A 24,659-nucleotide genomic window follows, 5' to 3' on the forward strand; every position below is an offset into this window, starting at 1 on the left:
ACCTTGCAGGGAATACCTTAAATGGCCAAGTCCAACTTACCAGTCATTACTCATAAGGAATATAAATTCAAATTCATTGTATTTACTTAGAGTAGAATATTATGACTTTTTTTTTTAAGACCAAGTCTGACTCTGTTGCTGAGGCTGGAGTGCAGTGGTGCTATCTTGGTTTACTGCAACCTCCACCTCCCAGGTACAAGCGATTCTCCTGCCTTAGCCTCCCAAGTAGCTGGGATTATAGGCACTCACCACCACGCCCAGCTAATTTTTGTATTTTTAGTAGAGACAGGGTTTCATCATGTTGGCCAGGCTGGTCTTGAACTCCTGACCTCAAGTGATCTGCTCGACTTGGCCTCCCAAAGTGCTGGGATTACAGGCATAAGCCACCACATCCATCCCATTATGACTATTTTTTTTTTCTGAGATGGAGTCTCACTCTGTCGCCCAGGCTGGAGTGCAGTGGCATGATCTCAGCTCACTGCACCCTCCGCCTCCCAGGTTCAAGCAATTCTCTGCCTCAGCCTCCTAAGTAGCTGGGATTATAGGCACCCACCACCACACCTGGCTAATTTTTTTGTATTTTTAGTAGAGATGGGGTTTCAACATCTTGACTAGGATGGTCTCGAGCTCCTGACCTTGTGATCCACCCACCTTGGCCTCCCAAAGTGCTGGGATTACAGGCGTGAGCCACCGTGCCCGGCCTCCTCATTATGACTATTAAAGAGAATCTGGGTTGTCACACAATTTAAGTGTATCATCCATGAATTAATGAGAATATACCAGAGCCACAATGACATCTGGTGTGAGAGAAGGTAGGGAAGTTCTGCCTACCTAATCTAACTTCATAGAAGTAAGCCAACAAATGTCACCTTCTCTTCCATGCTGCTCAGAAAGAAGCCGCTGTTCACCAAAATGGGTAATTTATTATTTCCTTGATTCAATGCAGAAGCAATGTAGTTAAGAAGACATGATTTTCAATGTCAAACAACTTCCCTGAATTGCCACCCAAACTCAAAGTGTAATAAGCTCAAAATGATCATGTGAAGTCTCCTATGCAGTTTCCATAGTGCATAGGGAATTTTCCATACACCATAGGCTTTATCAAAGAATAGCATAACTGTGTTTGAATTAATGAGGTCTTTTGAGTAGTCAGAATGGAGGCCTGAACTTCCCTTCTTTTCTTCCTGCTTCCTTGGATCTCTGCAGCCTGAAAACCTGCTCATTGACCTACGGATTCCAGTGCCTCGAGTGAAGCTCATTGACTTGGAGGATGCTGTCCAGATCTCGGGTCACTTCCACATTCACCACCTGCTGGGGAACCCTGAGTTTGCTGCCCCAGAAGTCATTCAAGGCATCCCTGTCTCCCTGGGGACAGACATCTGGAGCATCGGGGTTCTGACATATGTCATGCTGAGTGGGGTCTCCCCCTTCTTGGATGAGAGCAAAGAGGAGACATGTATCAATGTATGCAGGGTGGATTTCAGCTTCCCCCATGAATACTTCTGTGGTGTGAGCAATGCTGCCAGAGATTTCATCAATGTGATCTTACAGGAAGATTTTCGGAGGCGGCCCACGGCAGCCACATGCTTACAGCATCCATGGCTGCAGCCCCATAATGGCAGCTACTCTAAGATCCCCCTGGACACCTCCCGCCTAGCATGCTTCATAGAACGCCGCAAGCACCAGAATGATGTGCGGCCTATTCCCAATGTCAAGAGCTACATTGTCAACCGGGTGAACCAAGGGACGTAGCCATCTCCCAGCCCCTATGGTTTCACATAGAAGTGCAGTGTGAACCAAAGCAAGACTGAATGTGACTGTAAATAATTCTGTTCATCATTTCACTCCGTGCAGTTCTCTGAATTGAGAGATGTACCTCTTAAACCTCGTCAGTGGTTATTCAGGGTCTGAGCAGCAGTGAAAGTCACCCTAAATCCAGGGGCTTTCCAGAAGGTCATTCTGAAGAAATAAAGAGGCAAAGGGTCACAGAAGTGTTCAGAAGAAAGGCAAAGATAAGAACAATATTCGCTGTTATGAAATTTTAACTGTATCTTCCAAAATGAGTGGTTAACTGGGCAAACCTTAAGCTCATAAGAGTATAAAATTTCTGGCTTTGCTGAAATTTTAAGCAAAAAGTTCTATTTAATGGAGATGTCATGTATATCAACTATTCTGGTTTAGATAACTTAGATATAGTTTCTTAATAGGATAGATATACACATACAGTATAATATATCCCATTCAGGTTTCAGAGTTTTCTAATATAGAGATATATATATTAAATCAATCACAAGTAACTTTGAGTGCTTCAGTTAAGACAGTAATTTATTTACCGAAGCATTACATTGTTTTGACTAAGCACAATTAGATGACAAGTTTTTTAGAGCATTTTATAAATCTTGTATAGAAATCTTTTACCAGAACCTGTGCATTAAGAGAAAGCAATGTTGCCCTTTTGAATGAGAAAATTTTTTCTGTCAATCACAGGTTATTTGATTAAGATAGGTTCTTTCTGTATATGAAACGCTACCCGCAAATTCACTGGCAGCTCAGAGTTAATCTGGCAAGAAAGCCTGCCAGGAAATAAATTCAAATACAGTATGAGCTGCGGGGATATTTTTGTGTCTACACCAGGTTTGAAATAAGTAAACAAATATAAGAGGTTCATACAAAAGGGCAAATGAAAACCTTTCCTACAGTTCCTATGAACAACATGCCAACACTTTCTGATTTCTTCTACGGCTGTAGAATACCATCTTTCAGAAAGTTGGCTGGCTTTATTTCTAACTCCTTATTGAAGCTAAGGGGTGCTTACTAAAAGGAGGCAGCCATATAGGCCTTTTAAAGGCCTGGTTCTAAGTCCTTTTTAAAGCCATGGAACAAAACCTGATACATCACCCTAACAGAGCATTAAGTTGTAACTGAGATTGCAATACCTGTCACCACTCAGCCGCTGATAGTTCTCTGAACTAAAAGGACTAATTGTACTTTGAGGCCAATGCTGCTTTCTGGTGTATATTCTCCATACAAGATTATTATTAACTGCTCTTTTTCCCTCTGGTGGAAAAAAAATTAAACCTGGGCATTTCATGGGTTTTCTTTCTTTATTTTTGTTTGTTTGTTTTGGAGGGAGGGAGCTTGTTTTTTGTGTTTGTACATGATCCACCCTTAGTTTTCTAGAATGTGTGCTGAAAATTGCGATTATACAAGTAAGATTTTAAAAATGTAACTCAAGTGTTTGTTCAAATCAGGTTTAATGGTGTTGCTTCTCTCCTATAATGGGATAGAGAAAATTAAAATCACTCAGTACAGAAGTGCAAGAAGAGAATTTATGAAGGATGAATAGAACTACAAACCTATCTAAATGAAAAAGAAATGGTGGAAACTAAGCCTGAACTTTAGCATATAAAAAACACTTATTCCCACAGTGAAAATGTAAAATTAAAAATCATCATCTTTTTTTTCCATTGGTTTCAAAGACAACTTCCTCATTCACCCTCCACCTCAACCCATCCAAGATTATAGATTGATAAATTAATGGAAAGTATAAGCAATAAGACTAGATAGCACTTAGTATTTTGGGGATTAACCAAATATATGGAAACCGACTCCGACTGTATTTGTTTCTTAGTTTTCAAATGGCCCTGGATCATTAAGCCTCACTCCCTCAGAGGTCTCTCTTGACTAACCCCTATAGTCTTCATTTGGACCTTTATGTATTTACAAACATTCTATGATACAATACATAAAAATTTAAAACATACATTAAACATGTTTACTAAAATTTTTTGAAATGTAAAACATATTTAGTAAAAAAATTTTCAGTAAACATGTTTTCATTGTGTTTAAAAAATTTTAAACATATTTACTAAAAGTCCTTTTAGTAAACATGTTTACTAAAACCCTTTCAATAAACATGTCTTCATTATGGTATACAGCATAAAAGAGGAAAGCCTGAGCCGGGCGCAGTGGCTCATACCTGTAATCCCAGCACTTTGGGAGGCCGAGGCGGGTGGATCACGAGGTCAGCAGTTCAAGACCAGCCTGACCAACATGGTGAAACCCCGTCTCTACTAAAAATACAAAAAAATTATCTGGGCATAGTGGCAGGCACTTGTAATCCCAGCAACTTGGGAAGCTGAGGCAGGAGAATCGCTTGAAACCGGAAGGCGGAGGTTGCCGTGAGCTGAGATTGCGCCACCGCACTCTAGCCTGGGCAATAAGAGCAAAATTCTGTCTCGAAAAAAAAAAAGGAAAGCCTGGCCCACAGGGTTTGTCATGGGACAAACTGTAGGCTCTGAGGATTCCCAATATCCATAAAGTCCAGCTTGGCAAGTTCTGTTCTGTCCACTGTGGATGACCTGAATCAAGATCCCCCTGCTGAGCCATTCTGAGTTTTTATAACAAGTTGTTTCTGCTTGAGAAGGCCAGGGCCCAGAACAATGGTGCGCAGACCACAGCAGGTGGGGGGCAAGGAGGGTATTGTTGAAATTATGTTATGGGGGCAGTTGACAGAATGTTATACAGACCCCAAGCTTTCATATCAGCTTTTACAACAGAGTTGGGAGGATCCAGATGTGGGGTTGCATGGAATTCCCCCAAGTACACATATTTGGGAAGTGAGAAGACAGGAAAGGAGGGACCTAGAAATGAAAAGTAGGATGATTTTGTTAACTAGAGCCAAGGTACAATCATTAGACTAGAATGAACTTAACAGAGGCCCCAAGAGAAAGAGGGTATATTTTATATAGTTTGATAACGGAGGGAAACTAAAAGGGAGGCTCCCTGTCTGCAAAGCTCCTGGTCCCTCCCAACAGAAATAAGAGAGTAGTCTTGGTTCGAGAGCTCTCCACAGCAAGTTGGAAATAACAAGGAATCCCAGACGATGATCCTGGGGAATGTACTTTAGGTTGCTCTGAGGGCAGCCATGGTTAGGGAAGAAGGATCAGAGGCCACTCTTGTTTTGGCAGAGAGATTTATTACTTGGTAGTAAGGAAGAGAGGAGAGAAAAGAAAATGGTCCACTTCTATCATTATGATGGTAGTTCACAATGGGAGTGAACTTTCAGCTGAAATGGGAAAAACAAACAATGGTCAAGGTCACAAGTTTCTTTCTCGGCTTATATTCATTGCATAGGGTTTTGAGCTTTTTGTTTTTTGTTTTGTTTTGTAAGGGTGGGATACAGAAAGAATGAAAAGATCAGGGACAACCCATAAGAACTTTTAAGAAGTATTAATATAATGATTTCCTACATCTTTTACATGTGTTTCAAATTAAATAGATATATATCCACTTACAGCTGAATGTGGTAAAATTTTTAAGAAAAAAAATGGTAATGTTGGAGATATCCTTCAGGTCTCTCTCAGCCATAAACAATGTAAGGGGGAATAGAGGAAGCAGAGGAGAAAGCTAGCTTCACTGCTTTGTGGTCCACAAAGCCTTTATAAATAGTAGTGCCTTTCAGAGGGGAGGATGGGAGATAACGAAGTTCATCGCATTTAGATGTACTGATATTGCAGCATTTTTTCTTTACTTTAAAATATCTTGTAAATGAAAACATCTGAATATAGGGGTGGGACCAGGAATGTTTGAGTTTCAATCTCAGCTATTCCTGATCCATCTTTTCTTACAGAAAGTCTTCGTTTTTCCTTCCCCAAATGTCCCCATTGGTAAAATGGGAGTTGGGGGATGGGGAAGGAGGGAGGACATTAATCTTACAGGAATGTTGAGAAATAACCCTGGTGGGGACATCTATAAAATACTTTGATTTTTTTTAAAGTGCTACACACTGCCAGTGTTAAGAATTTTATTGATAGTAACTTTGAACATTCCAGGTTTTCAATATTCACGTCTTTAGATACCATTTATAAACTCATGAGATTAAATTCTGTAAATTGCTTTCAGTTGGAAGTATCAGGTGCTCTTTGTCTAAATGTTATTTGGTCTTAGCCTATAATTTGGATCATTTAAGAGCTTGTCTACTGAAAAGGGTTAGGAGAGCTGATGAAGTCTTATGTCCATAAGCCGTTTTCTCCAGTATTTCTTATGGCAGATGCGAAGAGTAAAATGCCCTCGAAAGCAACTGCTACCTTCCTTCTCAAGCTTTATGCTCTGAAAAAAAGGACAGAGAAGAATCCAACAACCACTTTCTTCACTTGGGAGGGCAGAAGTGAGAAGAAAACATCTTCTCATATCACAATTTATTTTTCACAGTCTCACAGGCATCTAAGAGACAAATTAAATGCACAGGCATGTTAAATGCATAGAAATGAATTGGACTGCTCCTTTTTGGAGGACAAACTTTGAATCTTTTTTTTTTTTTTAGGTGGTTAGGTCTTTCAGGAGTTGCATATTTGCTATCCCATAACCTCCATGATTAGAGCCCATGAGTTAGGCATTACTTTTTTCTTGCCTCTGTGGAAGAGCATGGCAATTTAGATTTGTGAGAATATGAGGGAGCAAATATGATATAAACTAAATTTTGCATTAACTAAAACTTTGTCCCATGCATTTAATACAGGAGGAAATAATTTTGTACATAAGAGGTCTTCGTAGTAGGGCAAAGGTCAAACTCACCATGTCCTTATTCAGTGTGGTCAATGAATTGTGCTAGATGAGTTTCGAGGAATGTAGACCTTCTTCCTTTCTCTCCTGGGTCGCACCTCTGTGGAGTCTGGGTTAGACAAACGCAATATGTGACCTTTCAGTGAATTTATTTATAAAACTGCACCTTGATTTTTCTTCACTATTTAAAGCCTAGGGATGATTTGATGATGAATGATTAAACCCAGGGTGGGCTTAGAGACGATAGAGCTCACACACGCTCCATCAAGAAAAGGAAAGCTACTATGTTAATATTTATTTTCTAAAAATAGTAAGGCTCTCAGTTGTTTCATTAATTCTAAAGGGTTAAAAAGGGCTGAAATTTGTTTATAGTACCAAATGTTTTTAATAGGAAATTTACTCACATAAAAAATTTATGCAGAAGTAGTAGAACACAGATTATCATAAGAACATATTTTCTATGAAAGGCATTTATTCCTCATTTTCAATAAATATAAAGAAGTTAGAGGACAGGAAAAAGCAATCACTCTAAGACAACTTTTCATCTTTGAGGGACATTATGATAAGCCTGAAATTAATATGCACAGGCTATTGCATTTTTCTGTGAGAAATGTGCCCCTTTGCTGTGAGATTCTAAAATGTGTTCAGGTTTAGTTTTTATTCAAATGATCAAGATAACGCATTAGTTAGATAACTGCTATTTCAGATAGTGAGGTTAGCTGAGAAAAGGGAGCATGGTAGAAGAAATGCAAATAACAATTCTTGGAATGCTAACTCCTGAGGCTTATTTTAACCAAGCAAGTTTGTTGGCCCAGGGATGGCCAGCATAGGAGTTTCCATCAATACCTGACTTCCATCAAGAACTGGATCCATATTCTGGAGTATTACAGAGACTGTTACTATGACCTCAAAGACTGTGGCTACGAATCTGAAGTTAACAAGACATACATCTTCTCTTACTAACTTAAGCCATATCTGTCATCTCTATGTTTGATTTTTCTGACCCTGGTGCTTTTACTTCTGTTTCTGCCAAACTTCAGCCTACTCTATGGGGAAGGTGAGTAAAACTAGTAGTTAGAACAAATATGAAGACTGTGAAAAAAACTAAACATACTCTTCAGAATGAGATCCTGTTCAGAGAACAGTAGTGATCAAAGTGCAAACTGTTGGAAAATACGGATATATGTACATCTGTACATGTATATAGTGTATAATATGTATGTATATGTTATTGCTCATATGCAGAAATCTATCCATTTGCAGACAGCCCAGGTGGGTCAATTTTTCTAATAGAAAACCATTTAGGGCCATTCAAAACCATTAGGGCTAATTTGTGGAGATGAATTCTACTCATTCTGGAATTAATTTGCTGTCTTTTGACATCCACGAAGCCAAACTAACAAAGTGTGAAACACAAAGGGGCCATCATTTAGGTTATTCTGTTTATCTAGACTTATAACTATCTTTATATTTGAACTATTAATAGTCGATTTGCAAACTGTATTGGCATCTCTTGGTTTTGAGTGACCCCTGCCCCCACCCAAGTCTTTTGAGAATTTGGAGTGGGCTTCACTGGCCATTCAGACAAAGGGTCTTATTCATAAGTGGACAGGTTTCCCCATAGGGACCATCACACATATACATATAAGTACATACTTCCATCAGGCTTGTAACAATTGATTTAAAATCACTCCACAGTATTGATAAATAGCTCTATATTTTCAAGGTGCAGAAGAATTCCACAGCCTTAATTATTTCAGTGTCTTGCTGGTCTGCCTTAAGTGTATCTTCTGGGTTTTTGGTTGTTTTATTATTTTTAAATTTTTCTGCTGTTGTTCATTTTGTATGCACACAATGTCGTTTTGTAAAGGTAGGTTGTAAATATTTTATTTGTAAGTCAAAATCACTCATGTGTAATGTTGTAAAGTGATGACCTGCTGTCTTGTTACTGCTACAGTAAATGTTATAAGTTATGGATGAAACTTCAAAATGTACATCTCACATGTTATGCATTCCTATAAATATACTATACTAAAGATACTATATGGTCGTCTCTTTTTTCCTAATTAAACCTGTGTTCAAAGAAAAGAGTAATTTTTTTTTCTTTCTCCAAATATACAAAAGACTTTGAAAAGGTAAAATTATCACAGGATTATTACAACACGTTTGGCCCAGGATTTTAGAGAGAAAGCAACAATTTTGTGCCCTAGAGTATTCTAAGGCATTTACCCAAAAATGCCAAGGAAACCTCAAGGCCAGTTGTGGTGGCTAGCACCTGTAAATCCCAACACTTTGAAAGGCCAAAGTGGAAGGATCTCTTGAGCCCAGGAGTTTGACACCAGCCTGGACAAAATAAAGAGACACCCACCTCCCCCTAACCCCCCACATATTAAAAAATTGTTTAAAAAAAATTAACTGAGTGTGTTGGTGCATGCCTGTGGTCCTATCTACTTGCGAGGCTGAGGTGGAAGGATCATCTGAACCCAGGAGGTAGAAGCTACAATGAGCTGTGATTATACTACCTCACTCTAGCCTGGGCAACAAAGTGAGACCAGACCCTATCTCAAAAAAAAAAAAAAAAAAAGCCTCGGGTTGTTGTTAATTTCATACTGGTATTTCAGGTGATAATGTTGTTAGAATGTTTGGAGGGTATTTTGGGCTGGATCTCACAAGTTTATACATTCTGGTGTGGACTCCAGCAATCTGGGTTAGCCTATGCAGATATGATCAGGCTTTGAAAGTTTAAATGTGCCACCCAAGTGCAAATGAGGCTGATTCATGGTATACTGTCAATTAGCCAGAGTGTTAAAGTGTTTTGATTAGCTTACTTTGCCGAGAAAAACAAAAACATGTTTTAACATTTGGCTTCTATTTCATTAAGATTTTATTGCATTTAGCCGGGCGCGGTGGCTCACGCTTGTAATCCCAGCACTTTGGGAGGCCGAGGCGGGCGGATCACGAGGTCAGGAGATCGAGACCACAGTGAAACCCCGTCTCTACTAAAAAAAAAAAAATACACACAAAAAAAAATTAGCCGGGCGTGGTGGCGGGCGCCTGTAGTCCCAGCTACTCAGAGAGGCTGAGGCAGGAGAATGGCATGAACCTGGGAGGCAGAGCTTGCAGTGAGCCGAGATGGCGCCACTGCACTCCAGCCTGGGCGACAGAGCGAGACTCCGTCTCAAAAAAAAAAAAAAAAAGATTTTATTGCATTTATTTGTAATGAGAAACACTTGTCAAAAGCATGGGCTCTTCACATTGGCTCATCACAATCTCCTGAGAAAACATAGATAATAAATAATATTAGAAAAGAAATCAGAATCAGGTTTATGAATTAAAATCATAAGCCCCTTATGAGCTTTTTTTTTTAGATCTAGAATTGGTATGTATTTTAGCACCTATATAGATTATGAAGCCCATTTGTAATTAATATTTCATTTAATCCCAACAAATTCTTATGAAGTAACTTATTTTACTTGGATTAGAGGCGACTGAGTCACAGATCTAGGTGATTGTTCAAGGTCACTAAGACATTCACTGGAAGATAACTTTTTTTTTTTTTTTTGGCACAGGGTCTCACTCTGTCACCCAGGCTGGAGTGCGGTGGCATGATCACAGCTCACTGTAGCCTCAACCTCCCAGGCTCAAGTGATCTTCCTGCCTCAGCCTCCCCAGTAGCTGGGACCACAAGTGTGTGCCATAATGTCTGGCTAATTTTTTTTTATTTTTTGAAGAGACAGTCTCGCCATGTTACCCAGGCTGGTCTCAAACTCCTGGGCTTCCCATCTCTGCCTCCCAAAGTGCTGAGATTGCAGGCATGAGCCACTGACCTGGCCCTAAAAGATAACTTAAAACAAATGTGTATGTGTGTGTTTCAGTGTGTCTGTGTCTGTATAGTGTAGGTCAAACAATAATAAATAATTAAATAACAGTACCTCAGCCTGTATTTTTTTGAAGCGGAGTATTTGAGAGGAATCACCAATGTAGTTATGGAATATTAGCAAAAGCCCTAATACAATGATAATCAGAACCCCACAAGCTCAGTCTAAAATAGGTATCAGAGTAGAATATAGAAGGGATTCAGTGAGCAATATAGAGCTAGGTCCATGAAAAGGCTCTAGATTGAACTATTGCTTGAAGTTTTATATTCATGGAAACTCTTTAGGATAAATACCTAAAATAGTAAGACTAAATATTGGTTAAAGTCAAGATCCTTTACCCAGCCTAAGTAAATGAAATGGAGAACACAAAATGAATTCGTACGATCTATGTTCCTCTGCTTTTTGTTGTTGTTGTTGTTTGTTGTTGTTGAGACAGAGTCTCTGTTGCCCAGGCTGGAGTGCAGTGGCATGATCTTGGCTCACTGCAACCTCCACCCCCTCGGGGTTCAAGCAATTCTCCTGCCTCAGCCTCCCAAGTAGCTGGGACTATAGGCACGCGCTACTATGCTTGGCTAATTTTTGTATTTTTTGTTAGAGATGGGGTTTCACCATGTTGACTGGGCTGGTCTCGAACTCCCAACCTCAGGTGATCCACTTCCCTCGGCCTCCCAAAGTACTGGGATTACAGGCATGAGCCACCACACTCAGCTCCACCAACTTTTTATCAAGTGTCTTTGAGTGAACTATCTTATTGAATCTTCATAGTGATTTTTGGAGAAAGTTAATATTATTATCTTCATTCTATTTTTTTTTTTGAGACGGAGTCTGGCTCTGTCGCTCAGGCTGGAATGCAGTGGCGCGATCTCGGCTCACTGCAAGCTCCGCCTCCCGGGTTCACGCCATTCTCCTGCCTCAGCCTCCCGAGCATTTGGGACTACAGGCGCCTGCCACCATGCCCGGCTAACTTTTTTGTATTTTTAGTAGAGACGGGGGTTTCACCATGTTAGCCAAGATGGTCTCGATCTCCTGACCTCGTGATCTGCCTGCCTCAGCCTCCCAAAGTGCTGGGATTACAGGCGTGAGCCACCGCCCCCGGCTTCTTCATTCTATTTTTGAGAAAATTGAGACTCATATAGCTCAAAATGCATTGCCTAAGATCACTCAGCCAGTAAGCAGAACGGGGCTAAAATCAAAATGTTTTGGTTTGAAACTTCATGTTCTTTGTAGTGCACAATACTGCTATGCCTTATCTGTTCCTCTTTTTTAAAAAAGTATTTGTTATAGTTGACACATGATAATTGTACACATTTATTGGCTACATAGTGCTATTTCAATACACACAATGTACAGTGATCAAATCAGAGTAATTCATATATTCCTCACCTTAAATATTTATCCTTTCTTTGTGTTGGGAGCATTCAAACTCCCCTCTTCTAGCTATTTTAAAATATATAGTAAATTATTATTGATTACAGTCACCCTACAGTGCTACAGAACACTAGGACTTACCCCTCCTATCTAGCTGTAATTTGTATCCTTTAACCACCCCCTACCCTCCCCAGACTCTAGTAATTACTATTCTATTCTCTACCTCCATGAGATCAACTTTTTTAGCTTCTGCATATGAGCGAGAACATTTGGTATTTATCTTTCTGTTCCTGGCTTGTTTCACATAACATAATGTCCTTCAGTTTCATCCACCTTGCTGCAAATGACAAGATTTCATTCTTCATGTGAATTTAAGGGTTATTTTCCTTAAGCTAGAATAAAGTATTGCCTTATATACACAATGGAGAAGGGATTTATTTGTGAAGATTATTTATTAGATTATTTCTTTAAGGGATTTATTTGTAAAGACCAAATATGTTTGGATTTCCAGATTGTCTAGCAATATTATCCTCCTGGATAACCCTGATACCAATCAATTAACCATCTTCTAACTCTCCTCCTTCCCTCCCTTACCTTTTCTACACCTATTACCTAAGCATTTGAGATACGCCAAAGGAAATAAAAAAGTACTCCTCCAAGAAGCAGAGTACAGACAAAAGAGGTAATGAATACTGTAATGATCTAAGTGCTATATATTCCTATGTGCAAACTTCATAAAGTTAATAAAAGAATTGAGTAAAGGTCCCTGTCTTTGATAACTTATATTCTATTTGGAGAAACATGGGGGGGGGGGGGGGGCGGTAAATCGTGGCTAATAACTAGCAAATATAACATGCTAGGCCAAGGAGTAGAGATAATTCAGAGAACTAGTCGAGAAGGCACTGGCTATTAAAAAATGGACAGGATTTATGCAAACTCTCATGAAAGGTTGGACTTCATGATCCTACAGTCGATCTAGCTGTTCTGGGCTTTGAAGCCCAGCGACCCCATCCAGAAGAAACCAGGAGAAGCACAAACTGGCGCTAGGTTCGCTACCATCCACCTGACCCTTGAGCCCGGGGAAACCCACAGGTGGGTGCAGCAAGCCCGGGAAGCCGCAGACGAGGCAGGCGGAAGAGGCGGGGCTTCGCGGGTCACGTCATCGGGGCGCCGGAGGCCCAGGGCGCCTGGGAGTTTGAAGCAAACAGGCAGCCCGCGACAATGGCGGCCGCTGGTGCAGCTTTGGGGCCATTGGTGACGGATCTGTACGACGTGCAGGCTTTCAAGTTTGGGGACTTCGTGCTGAAGAGCGGGCTCTCCTCCCCCATCTACATCGATCTGCGGGGCATCGTGTCTCGACCGCGTCTTCTGAGTCAGGTACTGGCCTAGGAAGGGAAAGGACAGGGCTTGGTGGCGGGAAAGAGGACAAGGAAATGGAAGAGGGTGACAGGAGTTGGGCCGTGAGTGAGAGCAAAAGAGCCAAACAGGCAGACCGACCCTACTCTTGGTTTGGGGAGTAAGCATGAGAAGCACAGAGGCCAGGGGTTGGGCTCTTTGATAGTCGTCTGTTCTTTCACCCACAGGCTTAGACACGTGTTTTGCAAAAAGTCGGGAAACCCAGTTTGGAACCCTTTCTGGCACTGAAGCACACTTGAATGAATTCTGTGTATTTAACTCTAAGAAAATTAGACTTGCGGACGGGCGTGGTGCCTCATGAGTGTAATACCAGCACTTTGGGATGCCTAAGTGGGCAGATCACCTCAGCCCCAGGAGTTCGAGACCAGCCTGGGCAACATGACGAGACCCCCGTCTCTACAAAAAATTAGCTGGGTGTGGTGGCGCACGCCTGGGACGCTGAGGTGGGAGGATCACCTGAGCCTGGGAGGTCAAGGCTGCAGTAAGTTGTCATTGCACCACTGCACTCCAGCCTGGGCGACAAGTGAGACCATGCCTCAAAAAACAAACAAATAGACCGGGAAAACGTGGGTAGGCAGAGAATTCAGTAGCTGGGAAAATACTTGTGAGAAAAGGAAAATAGAAGAACCTGAACCCTGTGATGTATACAAAATTTATCAGAACCCAGAGAGACTTCAACCGTGCTCCCCTATGCAGCCCCAGGGACAATTATTTAAAGGAATTTTGTCTCTGACTAGCTGTCTCCCCCATTATCTTCATGTACCTGGAATTTGTGATACAAAGAACAATGTATAGCTAATCAATCGCTTGTGTTATTATTTTATTTATTTATTTTTTAGATGGGGTCTCTCTTACGTCACCCAGGCTGGAGTGCAGCTCTGTGATCATAGCTCACTGCAGCCTGGAACTCCTGGGCTTAAGAGATCCTCCTGCCTCGGGTGAGCACGGGCTCATGCCTGTAGTCCCAACTTTGGGAGGCTTTCTTTGGGAGGCTGAGGCAGGTGGATCACTTAAGGTCTGGAGTTTGAGACCAGCCTGGCCAACATGGTGAAACCCTGCCTCTACTGAAAATGCAAAAATTAGCTGGGCGTGGTGGTGCGCACCTGTAATCCCAGCTACTCAGGAGGCTGAGGCAGGAGAATCAGGAGGTTGCAGTTAGCCAAGATTGAGCCACTGCACTCCAGCCTGGGCAACAGAGGGAGACTGTCTCAGAAAAAAAAAAAAAGAAAAAAAAAGAGAGAGAGATCCTCTTACCTCAACCTCTGAGTAGCTAGAACTACAGGCATGTGCCATCATGCCCACCAAATTAAAATTTTTTTTTTTTGTAGAGAGGAGGTCTCACCATACTGCCCAGGCTCATCTCGAACTCCTGGCCTCAAAAGATCCTCCTGCCTTGGCGGCCTCCCAAGTAGCTGGGACTACAAATGCCTGGTGCCACCCCCCGGGCTACCTCCTGCTATTTCAATGCAAATTCTTGGTGAACATAGGAACTGCCCCTTCTTTTGCTTTAAAAATCCACTTGTAACTACTGTAATCGAAGCCTATAGTCAGGGCAACTTAAATTTATGCTTTGGGTTGCACTCCTTGAACTTGGCACAAATTAGTGTTCTACTCATATTAATTTTGCCTCAGCCTCTTCCTTTTAGGTCCACACTTGGAAGGGCTGTTTGGAAAGGGGAGTTGAATTTTGCACTGTGCGGCCAGAAGCAATAATTAAGACTAGAAGGTGGACATATTGGGAAAGCAGGTTTTTAGTCAATATAAGGAAAATTTTTGTACAAATTAGAGGTTTCTAATACAGTGCTTCTAAACTTTGAGTATATATGAATTACCTGGGAATTTTGTTAAAATGCAGAATCCAGTTCTGTAGCTCTGAGACTGGATCTGAGGTTGTGCATTTCTAACAAAGTGCCAGCTGCAGACCACACTGAGTAGAGGGCTGTAAATATGCTTTCCAATAGAGTTTGCTACTAGCCACATGTTACTATTGAGCATTATGAATTTTTAAGTTTAAATAGTCATATATGGCCAGTGGCTATCATATTGGACTGCACAGATAGAGGACATTTCCATCATTGCAGAAAGTTCTATCTAGAAGACATATAAGTTTCCTCAGCCCACTTAAGGGTTTATGTTCACTAGGGACCACTTTGTGTGGTTATTGTAACAAGTATTGAAGATAGGTTGGACTATTAAGGTTGCAGTACTTTGGAGTATTAACTTCTCACCATCCAGAATCTTGCTATGGTGTATCTTGGCAATGTGGAGAATTACTAAGGATTTTCTAGGGAAAACTTGATTTATTTTAATAAGCCAGCTGATAAATGACAGAAAACGTTTTTTGATAACTAGATCATGGTGTGTGTGTGTGTGTGTGTGTGTGTGTATTTTGGTGATTAATTGGGGAGGAGTTCAAAACATGGAGAGACTTGAGTATAACAAAACTCCTTTTCACATCTTATGCGAATAGAATTTCTCAGTATTTACACCCCAAAAAGCAATATAATTTATGCTAAACTCTAACTTCCCTTAATAAGTGATATTTGACTATAGTACTATATATACACATTAGTGTACATAAAGTAACTGGAGAGGAAAGGTAGCATTAACTCACTAAAAACGCATTTTCCAAATCTGTTTTTATCCCTCTGTCAAAATTTGCAAATCATGTTTTAATTAGTCATATGCTTGTAATAATTTAATAATATACAGAAGAATTCTCTTCTTTAAAAAGTACAATTTCCATTTTCTTTTCCTCAAGAGAATAGTTTCTCTTCAGTCCTTAAGGATTCACCTCCTTACATGGGCTTTGGTGGGGGTCATGAGGCAGCACCCACAGGTTTAAATCAGGGTGGGGTATTTGGTCCTTGTGGGATTCACAAGATGGATTACTGACTACCTTGCTGTGAATGACACAACTCACACCTTAACATAGCTTTGCATACAGCTTGAGAAGAACATAGGAGGCAAAGTTGCTCACTGCAGTAATGTCCCTGACTGCTGCAGCCTCTACCATGTTTTGCACGACGGGCTTCTTAATAGTCTTTTCCTTGGGCATGCATTGGGCATAGTATGTGCCACTACTGGCCACAGCCCTTTTTGGCACGATCATTGTTCCTTTCTTTTCTTTGTCATCTTGGAAGTAAGGACCTGAGAGAGCTACATAAGAATTCTTGACACCTAGAGACTTATGGTCATGGGAAATTTTTTTAAATTACCATTTTAAATTTCAGTTTACATACATATAGACAAGTATGACAGAGGGATCAGTAAAAGCTTTTCAAGTATAATCATATGTTGCTTTAGAATAAAATTCTGTGGACACAGTGGAGTGAAAATATGAGTTGGAAAAAGATGTAAAAAATTTTAAACTTTTCATAGTCCAGCAATTTCATGTTTTGTTTTTTTTTAAATGGAGATGGTGGATACCCAGTCACTAGCATGTGTATTCCAAGTTTATTCCTTAAAAAGAGTGATAAAACAGTTCTAAGATAATATGTTAATATTTTTAGTACTAGAAATTACATTCTCTGCAACTTAAAATAGTCATAGTTTTTTTTTTTTTTTTTTTACTCTTTAGAAGTACTGGACTAAACCTATGATGTACTTCACAAAGCAACTCGGTGATTGTTTGCTTTTTTTTTTTTTTTTTTTAAAATGAGGTGGTCTTGGGTGGGAATATGTATCCTAACATTAAAATGTGATAATTTATGTGGAAAAGGAGATTATAAAATAGCAATTCACACAATAGTCTGTATTTATGAAACTTCCTAATTGAAGGCTTCTTTCAGGATATATAACTAAAAGATGATAGGTTTAGATACTCAGCCTAATGGGTTACTGAGAGAAACCAGGAAGTCGGGACCATCCTTAGTCTTTGGGCTCAACATCATGAGCTTCCCCAACACATCTCAGGTTGCCTTCAGAACATACTCTGAGTCTGGTTGAATAGATTCATTCTTGTGTTTTTAGATTTATATTTGTGTACTGGGTTTATGGAGAGGGTAATAAAAAGGCATTTGTTTTTTTTCTCCAATCAAGTTTGAGACTTACCCCCACTAGTTTATTACTGTCTTTTCTGTTATGTTGTTAGATGTTTATACACTATTTAAAATAGTTACAATAGGCTGGGCGCAGTGGCTCACGCCTGTAATCCCAGCACTTTGGGAGGCCGAGGTGGGTGGATCACAAGGCCAAGAGTTCGAGACCAGCCTGACCAACATAGTGAAACCCCATCTCTACTGAAAATACAAAAAAAATTAGCTGGGCGTAGTGGCGCGCGCCTGTAATCTCAGCTACTTGGGTGGCTGGGGCAGGAGAATCACTTGAACCCAGGAGGTGGAGGCTGCAGTGAGCTGAGATCGCACTACTGCATTGCAGCCTGGGCAACAGGGCGAGACTCCGTCTCAAAAAATAAAAAATACAAAATAAAATAAAATAGTTACAATAAAACATTGTTTATGTGTTCATTTTCTTACAGGTTGCAGATATTTTATTCCAAACTGCCCAAAATGCAGGGATCAGTTTTGACACCGTGTGTGGAGTGCCTTATACAGCTTTGCCATTGGCTACAGTTATCTGTTCAACCAATCAAATTCCAATGCTTATTAGAAGGAAAGAAACAAAGGATTATGGTAAAATAAAAGTAACATAAAGCATTAAGTTAATTAATCTGTAACATCATACTGTTAGAATTTTTCCCACTTCTGTGCACTAATGTTTTACCAGAGTCATCTTGAGTTCTTTAAGTTGTTACTGCTTGTAGAATTTATAATTGTTACTATAAGTCACCTTCCTTTTTTTAGACTGGGGGTGAAATGCTTTGTATTGACTAGGAAATGAAAAGTGCTTTTTTTGGTACTGTATCTATGAAACGCCAACATTTTTTTTTTTTTTTTTTTACCAGCCCTTCCCTTATCAGCAAAATGTTGTAACAGCACATACTTTCCCAGTATGTTTGTATTTAAACTTCATGAAAAGTAATCCATGGATAAAATTACTCTCATAAAGCAGTGTAAACACCTTAGAGAGATATTTTTGTGGGTTCATGGCAATAGATTATCAGGTGACTTGCTTTAAAACCTGAAAATTTGTCCAGGCACCATGGCTCACACCTGTAATCCCAGCACTTTTGGAGGCCGAGGTGGGCAGATCACTTGAGGTCAGGAGTTGGAGACAAGCCTGACCAACATGGTAAAACTCCATCTCTACTAAAAATACAAAAATTAGCTGGGCGTGGTGGTGTGCATCTGTAGTCCCAGCTACTGGAGAGGCTGAGGCAGGAGACGCGCTTGAACCCAGGAGGTGGAGGTTGCAATGAGCTGAGATTGCGCCACTGCACTCCAGCCTGGGCGACAAAGTGAGACCCTATTTCAAACAAAAAAAACCCTGAAAATCGGCCAGGCACAGTGGCTCACACTTGTAATCCCAGCACTTTGGGAGGCCAAGGCGGGAGGATAGCTTGAGCCCAGGAGTTCGAGACCAGCTTTGGCAACATAGTGAGACTTTGTCTCTACAAAAATAAAAAAAGAATACAAAATTAGCTGAGTGTCACAGTTACATGGGAGGCTGAGGCAGGAGGATGCCTTGAGCCCAGGAGCTGAAGGTTGCAGTGAGCTATGATTATGCCACTGCACTGCACCCTGGGTAACAGAGCAAGACTATCAAAAAATAAATAAAACCTGAAAAGCAATCTTAATGATAGTAAGGAATTAATGGGCTTTTTTATGTTGGTTTATTAGTGTTTTGTTACTGTTTTTTAAACAAATCCTTCTTCTACAGATGCATTCTAAAAATTTTTATGATAAAAAAAGAAACATATTAGTTGAGTTTTTGTTGCATAAGGGCAGTGTTAGTTTTTCTGTTTTTGTTTTTTGTTTTTTTGAGACAAGGTCTCACTCTGTTGCCCAGGCTGGTCTTAAACTCATGGTCTCAAGCCATCCTCCCAAAGTGCTGGGATTACAGGTGTGAGCCACTGCACCCAGCTGAGATTTTCTGAGCTAAAAAAAAACTGTATGAATCCCTACCCATAAGAAAACTCTTATTTCTATTTTCTTATTTTATGTTTTAAAAAATGTTTCTAGAATGAAATTATGCATTTTTAAATATACTATAAATACTTGCAGTCTTGTATTCTAGCTTAAGCTGATTCAGTTAAACTTGCCAGTTGTTCAAGAGGCAGAAAGGATTTGATGAGTCTATAAAGTCCACAGCCCAAGTTATTTACATTTATCTGAAAATAGTCTGTAGTGGGATTTGGGTAGAGAAGTATATATTTAGTCACATTGCATTATATAATTCTTTAGATTGTAGTAATGGGTCTAAATGATTGCTGAATATTTTTCCTTCTGAATTTGTATCTTCAAAAAGCCAATTATTTGGCTGATCTTGAATAGTGAACTTAAAATACTTTGATGGAAAAAGGAATTATTTCATTCGTGATATTGGATTATTCTGTTTCATAACTTTCCTTGATCTAGGTGATCTTGCTGTAAGAAACTCTGTATTTAGGCTGGACGTGGTGGCTCACACCTATAATCCTAGCACTTTGGGAGGCTGAGGCGGGAGGATCACTTGAGCTCAGGAGTTCAAGACCAGCCTAGGCAACATAGTGAGACCTCATCTCTATGATAAAACACATTTTTTTAAAGTAAAAAAAAAAAACTCTCTATTTGAAAATTTGATCATAAAACACATTAAGCAGTGTTTATAATGCAAAATAATTTACTTGATTTACTATAAATATACTGTATGTGTAACTGGCAAGTTTGGTATACGGAGTTGGCTTTATACATAAATATACTGTATGTGCAACTAGCAAGTTTGGTATACAGAATTGGTATACACATATACTGTATGTGTAACTGGCAAGTTTTGTATACAGAGTGTGTGTACATACATACACACATATACATACATATTTAAATTTGGAATCAGCAAAATTTTTTCTTTTCTAGGAACTAAGCGTCTTGTAGAAGGAACTATTAATCCAGGAGAAACCTGTTTAATCATTGAAGATGTTGTCACCAGTGGATCTAGTGTTTTGGAAACTGTTGAGGTTCTTCAGAAGGAGGGCCTGAAGGTCACTGATGCCATAGTGCTGTTGGACAGAGAGCAGGGAGGCAAGGACAAGTTGCAGGCACACGGGATCCACCTCCACTCAGTGTGTACATTGTCCAAAATGCTGGAGATTCTCGAGCAGCAGAAAAAAATTGATGCTGAGACAGTTGAGAGAGTGAAGAGATTTATTCAGGAGAATGTCTTTGTGGCAGCGAACCATAATGGTTCTCCCCTTTCTATAAAGGAAGCACCCAAAGAACTCAGCTTCAGTGCACGTGCAGAGCTGCCCAGGATCCACCCAGTTGCATCGAAGCTTCTCAGGCTTATGCAAAAGAAGGAGACCAATTTGTGTCTATCTGCTGATGTTTCAGAGGCCAGAGAGCTGTTGCAGCTAGCAGATGCTTTAGGACCTAGTATCTGCGTGCTCAAGACTCATGTAGATATTTTGAATGATTTTACTCTGGATATGATGAAGGAGTTGATAACTCTGGCAAAACGCCATGAGTTCTTGATATTTGAAGACCGGAAGTTTGCAGATATAGGAAACACAGTGAAAAAGCAGTATGAAGGTAAGTGTATTATTCAGGAATCTGCAAGAATCAGAAATCCAACTTAAACTGAAGAAAAAAAAGGAAATGCTCATGTCATTGAAAGTCCATTCATAGAGCAGGCTGTCAAGCGTGGTTGGATCCAGGAGCTCAAGTGATATCTTCATGACTTGCTTTCTCTCCATCTCTCAGCTCTGCTTTCTTCTCTGTTGACTTCTTTCTCAGGTAGGCATACTCTACATGCTCACCCCAAACCAATCACTCTAGCTTGGGACGTAGAATACCTTCATTAACTAGCCTGGACAATTTGCTCTGCAACTGTGAGGTTGTTAACTCTGTTTAACCTTCTTGAAATAAGAACCAGGCAGGGATAATTTCCTTAAAGAAAATGGGTGTGCTAGTACCAGAAGAAGGGTATGTGTCAGGGCCAGCAAATTTGACAGATGTCCTGGCAGAATATGATGTTTTGAATGAAAATTCCACATAAAGGAAACAATGAAAAAAAGTATAAAATGGTAAGATTTATTTGTAGCAGAAAAAGTTCTATTGATAAACATTATTTAAAGATTTTTCTTGTATCAAATAGGGACTCAAAGTAGTGCATGTGTTGGTTGAGAAAAATGCTTAGTTCTACTGCCTATTCTATGCAAATTTCTGTGTTTTTACAACTGTGTGATCAGACTATAATGCATTTTTCACTTAACCTTATAACATATTTGGTTGTGTTATATAACATTTTTTGTAGGCATCTTTGAGGTAACTTTTCTTTAATGTATGCATGTTCATAAGCTATTTCTTTAAAACAGATTTGTCTTTAAGTGACTTCTTCATGTGCTTAAGATTTCCTGCCCTCATCACATTACCTAGCTTACTTTAGCTGATTGACTGATATAAGAGTTTTATACAAACTTTCTTCAGCTCTGCATAGAGTTTTTTCGAAAATCAGGCTTGTTACTGTCCGCTTTTAAAAGGAATATAGTTGCCTATTGAAATTAAATAGCTAAGGAGATCTAAGGAACACGTAGAAATATTGAGCGATAATAAAGCTGCTGAGAGACCCCTGCAGAGTGAAAACTTGTCATCTTCAAGAAGAATTTTATTTTTATTATTTTTTTTTTGAGACATGGTCTTGCTCTGTTGCCCAGGCTGGAGTGCAGTAGTGCAATCTTGGCTCACTGCAACTTCCACCTCCTGGGCTCAAGTGATCCTCCCACCTCAGCCTCCCAAGTAGCTGGGACCACAGGCATGCGCCGCCACACCTAGCTAATTTTTTGTATTTTTGGTAGAGATGGAGTTTTGCCATGTTGCCCAGGCTGGTCTCGAACTGCTAAACTCAAGCAACCTGCCCACCTCAGCCTCCCAGAGTACTGGGATTACAAGCATGAGCCACCATGCTCAGCTTCAAGAGGAATTTTTAAATGTTATCCTTGACATCAATAAGTGTTTGTCTTCACTGGAGTCCCTTTCTAATAGCATGAGCTTTATTTGTGGTCATGAGCTTCAGCCTTCAAGGAAAAACAGTCCTGTTAGTGTTCCAGATAAGCCAAGCGCAGACCTTGAAAGTTTTTTCTCATTGTAATCTCGCACCCAGCTACTTACCTAAATAACAGATACAGTTTTCACAGATGGAACCATGGGTCTGCTGATAAACACTGAAGTTCCTGAAGAGTTTGATTCTCTCATTAACATGTTACTGGGAGACTATTTCATATTGTAGTTGGTTGACTGGACAAGAGGTTAGAGGTTTTGTTTGAAAATCAGCAAATATCTTTTTTCCCCCTTCTTCTTAGGAGGTATCTTTAAAATAGCTTCCTGGGCAGATCTAGTAAATGCTCACGTCGTGCCAGGCTCAGGAGTTGTGAAAGGCCTGCAAGAAGTGGGCCTGCCTTTGCATCGGGGGTGCCTCCTTATTGCGGAAATGAGCTCCACTGGCTCCCTGGCCACTGGGGACTACACTAGAGCAGCGGTAAGTGGTGGGGGGACTGGGTGAGAGGGGGCAGGGGCTGCTATGCTGCATGCTATAGGGCAAGAAGGTATCTCCTAATCTGGTGTCTCTGGAACCTCTGCCAAAAAAAAATCCAGTTCTTGTTAGTGTGACAGTATATTAATACTAGTTGGATAGAATTCCTTGATAGTTAATAGCATTTTATATCATGTAGTGGACACTTCAGGAATTTGAATTATACTCCAAGAGAAACTTTGAGACCCAGATAGTTAGTTAAACAAACACTTACTAAATCTACCAGGACTTTAAGATAATGTCTTTTTCATCTTACCATGAATTGAGAGAAGATGAGAAGAGCTTCCCAGACATGCAGTTTCTCGGAATCTCCCGAGTCCTACAGAGATGCACATTCCCATGACAGCAGCCCACATGCAGTGGCTTTCTCTTATTCTTGTCAGATATTTTAGAATATAATATTTTAAAAAATTGCCATGGGGGCTGGGCGCAGTTGCTCACACCTGTAATCCTAGCACTTTGGGAGGCCAAGGCGGGAGGATTGCTTGAGGCCAGGAGTTGGACGTCATAGTGAAATCTTCTCTCTACAAAAAAATGAAAAAGAAAATTAACCAGGCATGGTGGTACGTGCTTATAGTCCCAGCTGCTTGGGAGGCTGAGGTGGGAGGATTGCTTGAGCTTGAAGATCAAGGCTGCAGGGAGCCATGATCATGCCACTTTACCTCAGCCTGGGCAAGAGTAAGAGCCTATCAAAAAAAATAAAAAATAAAAAGCCCCAAGAAAATCCCCATGATTTTTTTCAACCATGTGAAGATTCTAGAAGTAAAGGATTTCTATTTTTTCATATTACTTCAGACTATCTGGAGACTTAACTCATATGGCCCTACAGTCAGGTTTTAACCCTATCCCTGAATTGACTATAAATGTCTGATTTCCCAAGTCTCAAAAGCACAGGGGCCATGAGTCAGTTTTAATATTTGGCATTCTGGGAGTCTGGGTCTGGCTCAAGGACAAGACATAACTTGTTTGTTGGCAGTAGTACTTGGTGACAAGAATGAATGTATCAATGTGTGTCTCAGGTCTCGAAGTACTGAGGCTGGAGTGCAGTGGTGGTACTGAGTCAGGTCTCCAGGAAGTATCAAATAAGAAGGGAAGTATGGGAGTCACGTCTCGGGGAAAGTACCTACCGAATCAGAAAGCCAGGCAGATCTTCTAAAGAGACTTTTATGAATGTGAGATAATAGTAAAGAAATTGGGGAGACCAGTTGATGTTACAGAAGAGGGAAAGTGGTAGAGGTGAGATTTCTTTAGCTCTTGAAAGCATAGCCGTTCTTTACATGACAGCTGCCTTTGGATATGGAGTACCCCATCAGTAGATAGTCAGTAAGCCTTGAATGTGGTTTCATACCATTCTAATATGTTCTAGAGTACTCGCCTCAAATCCTTTTTGGAAGTAGATGGGTCACCAAGCATTATTAGAAATAAGAAATTATGCAGCATCTTGATTTTAGATGCACATAGTATAGGATTTCTGTTTTACGTATAGTTTATTGCGGGAAGGGAAGGGAAAGGGTCATCTCAGAGTCTTAATGAAGCAAATGTGTTTTATTATGGTTTCTATCTAAGATGACCTGTTTCAGATATAGTAACTTTATATATATGGAATGAGAAAAGGCATCTATAATACAGCAAAGTTTCTAACTAGATAATAGAGCATAAGCCGGGCATGGTGACTCACACCTGTAACCCCAGCACTTTGGGAGGCCAAGGTAGGAGGATCCCTTGAGCCCAGGAGTTCAAGACCAGCCAGGGCAATATAGGGAGACTTCGTGTCTTTTTTTTTTTTTTCTAAGTTTTGAAAAAATA

The 24,659-nt window shown here is 40.2% G+C and overlaps 2 protein-coding genes across 20 annotated transcripts in view; both read left to right on the top strand.

Annotated features, from left to right (window-relative positions):
- Nucleotides 1-8,607, top strand: part of KALRN (kalirin RhoGEF kinase) — a 694,106-nt gene extending 685,499 nt beyond the window's left edge. For 10 of the 14 annotated variants that reach the window (XM_055259655.2, XM_055259656.2, XM_063630177.1 and 7 more), the window contains one exon: nt 1,207-5,074. In XM_055259655.2, the coding sequence (XP_055115630.1) occupies nt 1,207-1,752 (546 nt within the window). In that variant the 3' untranslated portion in view covers nt 1,753-5,074. Of the gene's footprint in view, nt 1-1,206 lie in introns of all 14 variants that reach the window. The other 4 variants (XM_055259658.2, XM_055259657.2, XM_055259676.2 and 1 more) reach the window with 1 other exon arrangement.
- A 4,328-nt stretch (nt 8,608-12,935) lies between these two features.
- Nucleotides 12,936-24,659, top strand: part of UMPS (uridine monophosphate synthetase) — a 34,530-nt gene continuing 22,806 nt past the window's right edge. For 4 of the 6 annotated variants that reach the window (XR_008653529.2, XR_008653531.2, XR_008653530.2 and 1 more), the window contains exons 1-4: nt 12,978-13,187; nt 17,707-17,860; nt 20,183-20,854; nt 22,624-22,799. Coding sequence is in view for 2 of the 6 variants with exons in the window: in XM_055259691.2 (XP_055115666.1) it covers nt 13,032-13,187; nt 17,707-17,860; nt 20,183-20,854; nt 22,624-22,799 (1,158 nt within the window). In the remaining 4 variants the exon portion in view is untranslated. Of the gene's footprint in view, nt 13,188-17,706; nt 17,861-20,182; nt 20,855-22,623; nt 22,800-24,659 lie in introns of all 6 variants that reach the window. The other 2 variants (XM_055259691.2, XM_063630202.1) reach the window with 2 other exon arrangements.

The sequence above is a fragment of the Symphalangus syndactylus genome, chromosome 21, assembly GCF_028878055.3.
Source record: "Symphalangus syndactylus isolate Jambi chromosome 21, NHGRI_mSymSyn1-v2.1_pri, whole genome shotgun sequence".
Taxonomy (NCBI): Eukaryota; Metazoa; Chordata; class Mammalia; order Primates; family Hylobatidae; genus Symphalangus; species Symphalangus syndactylus.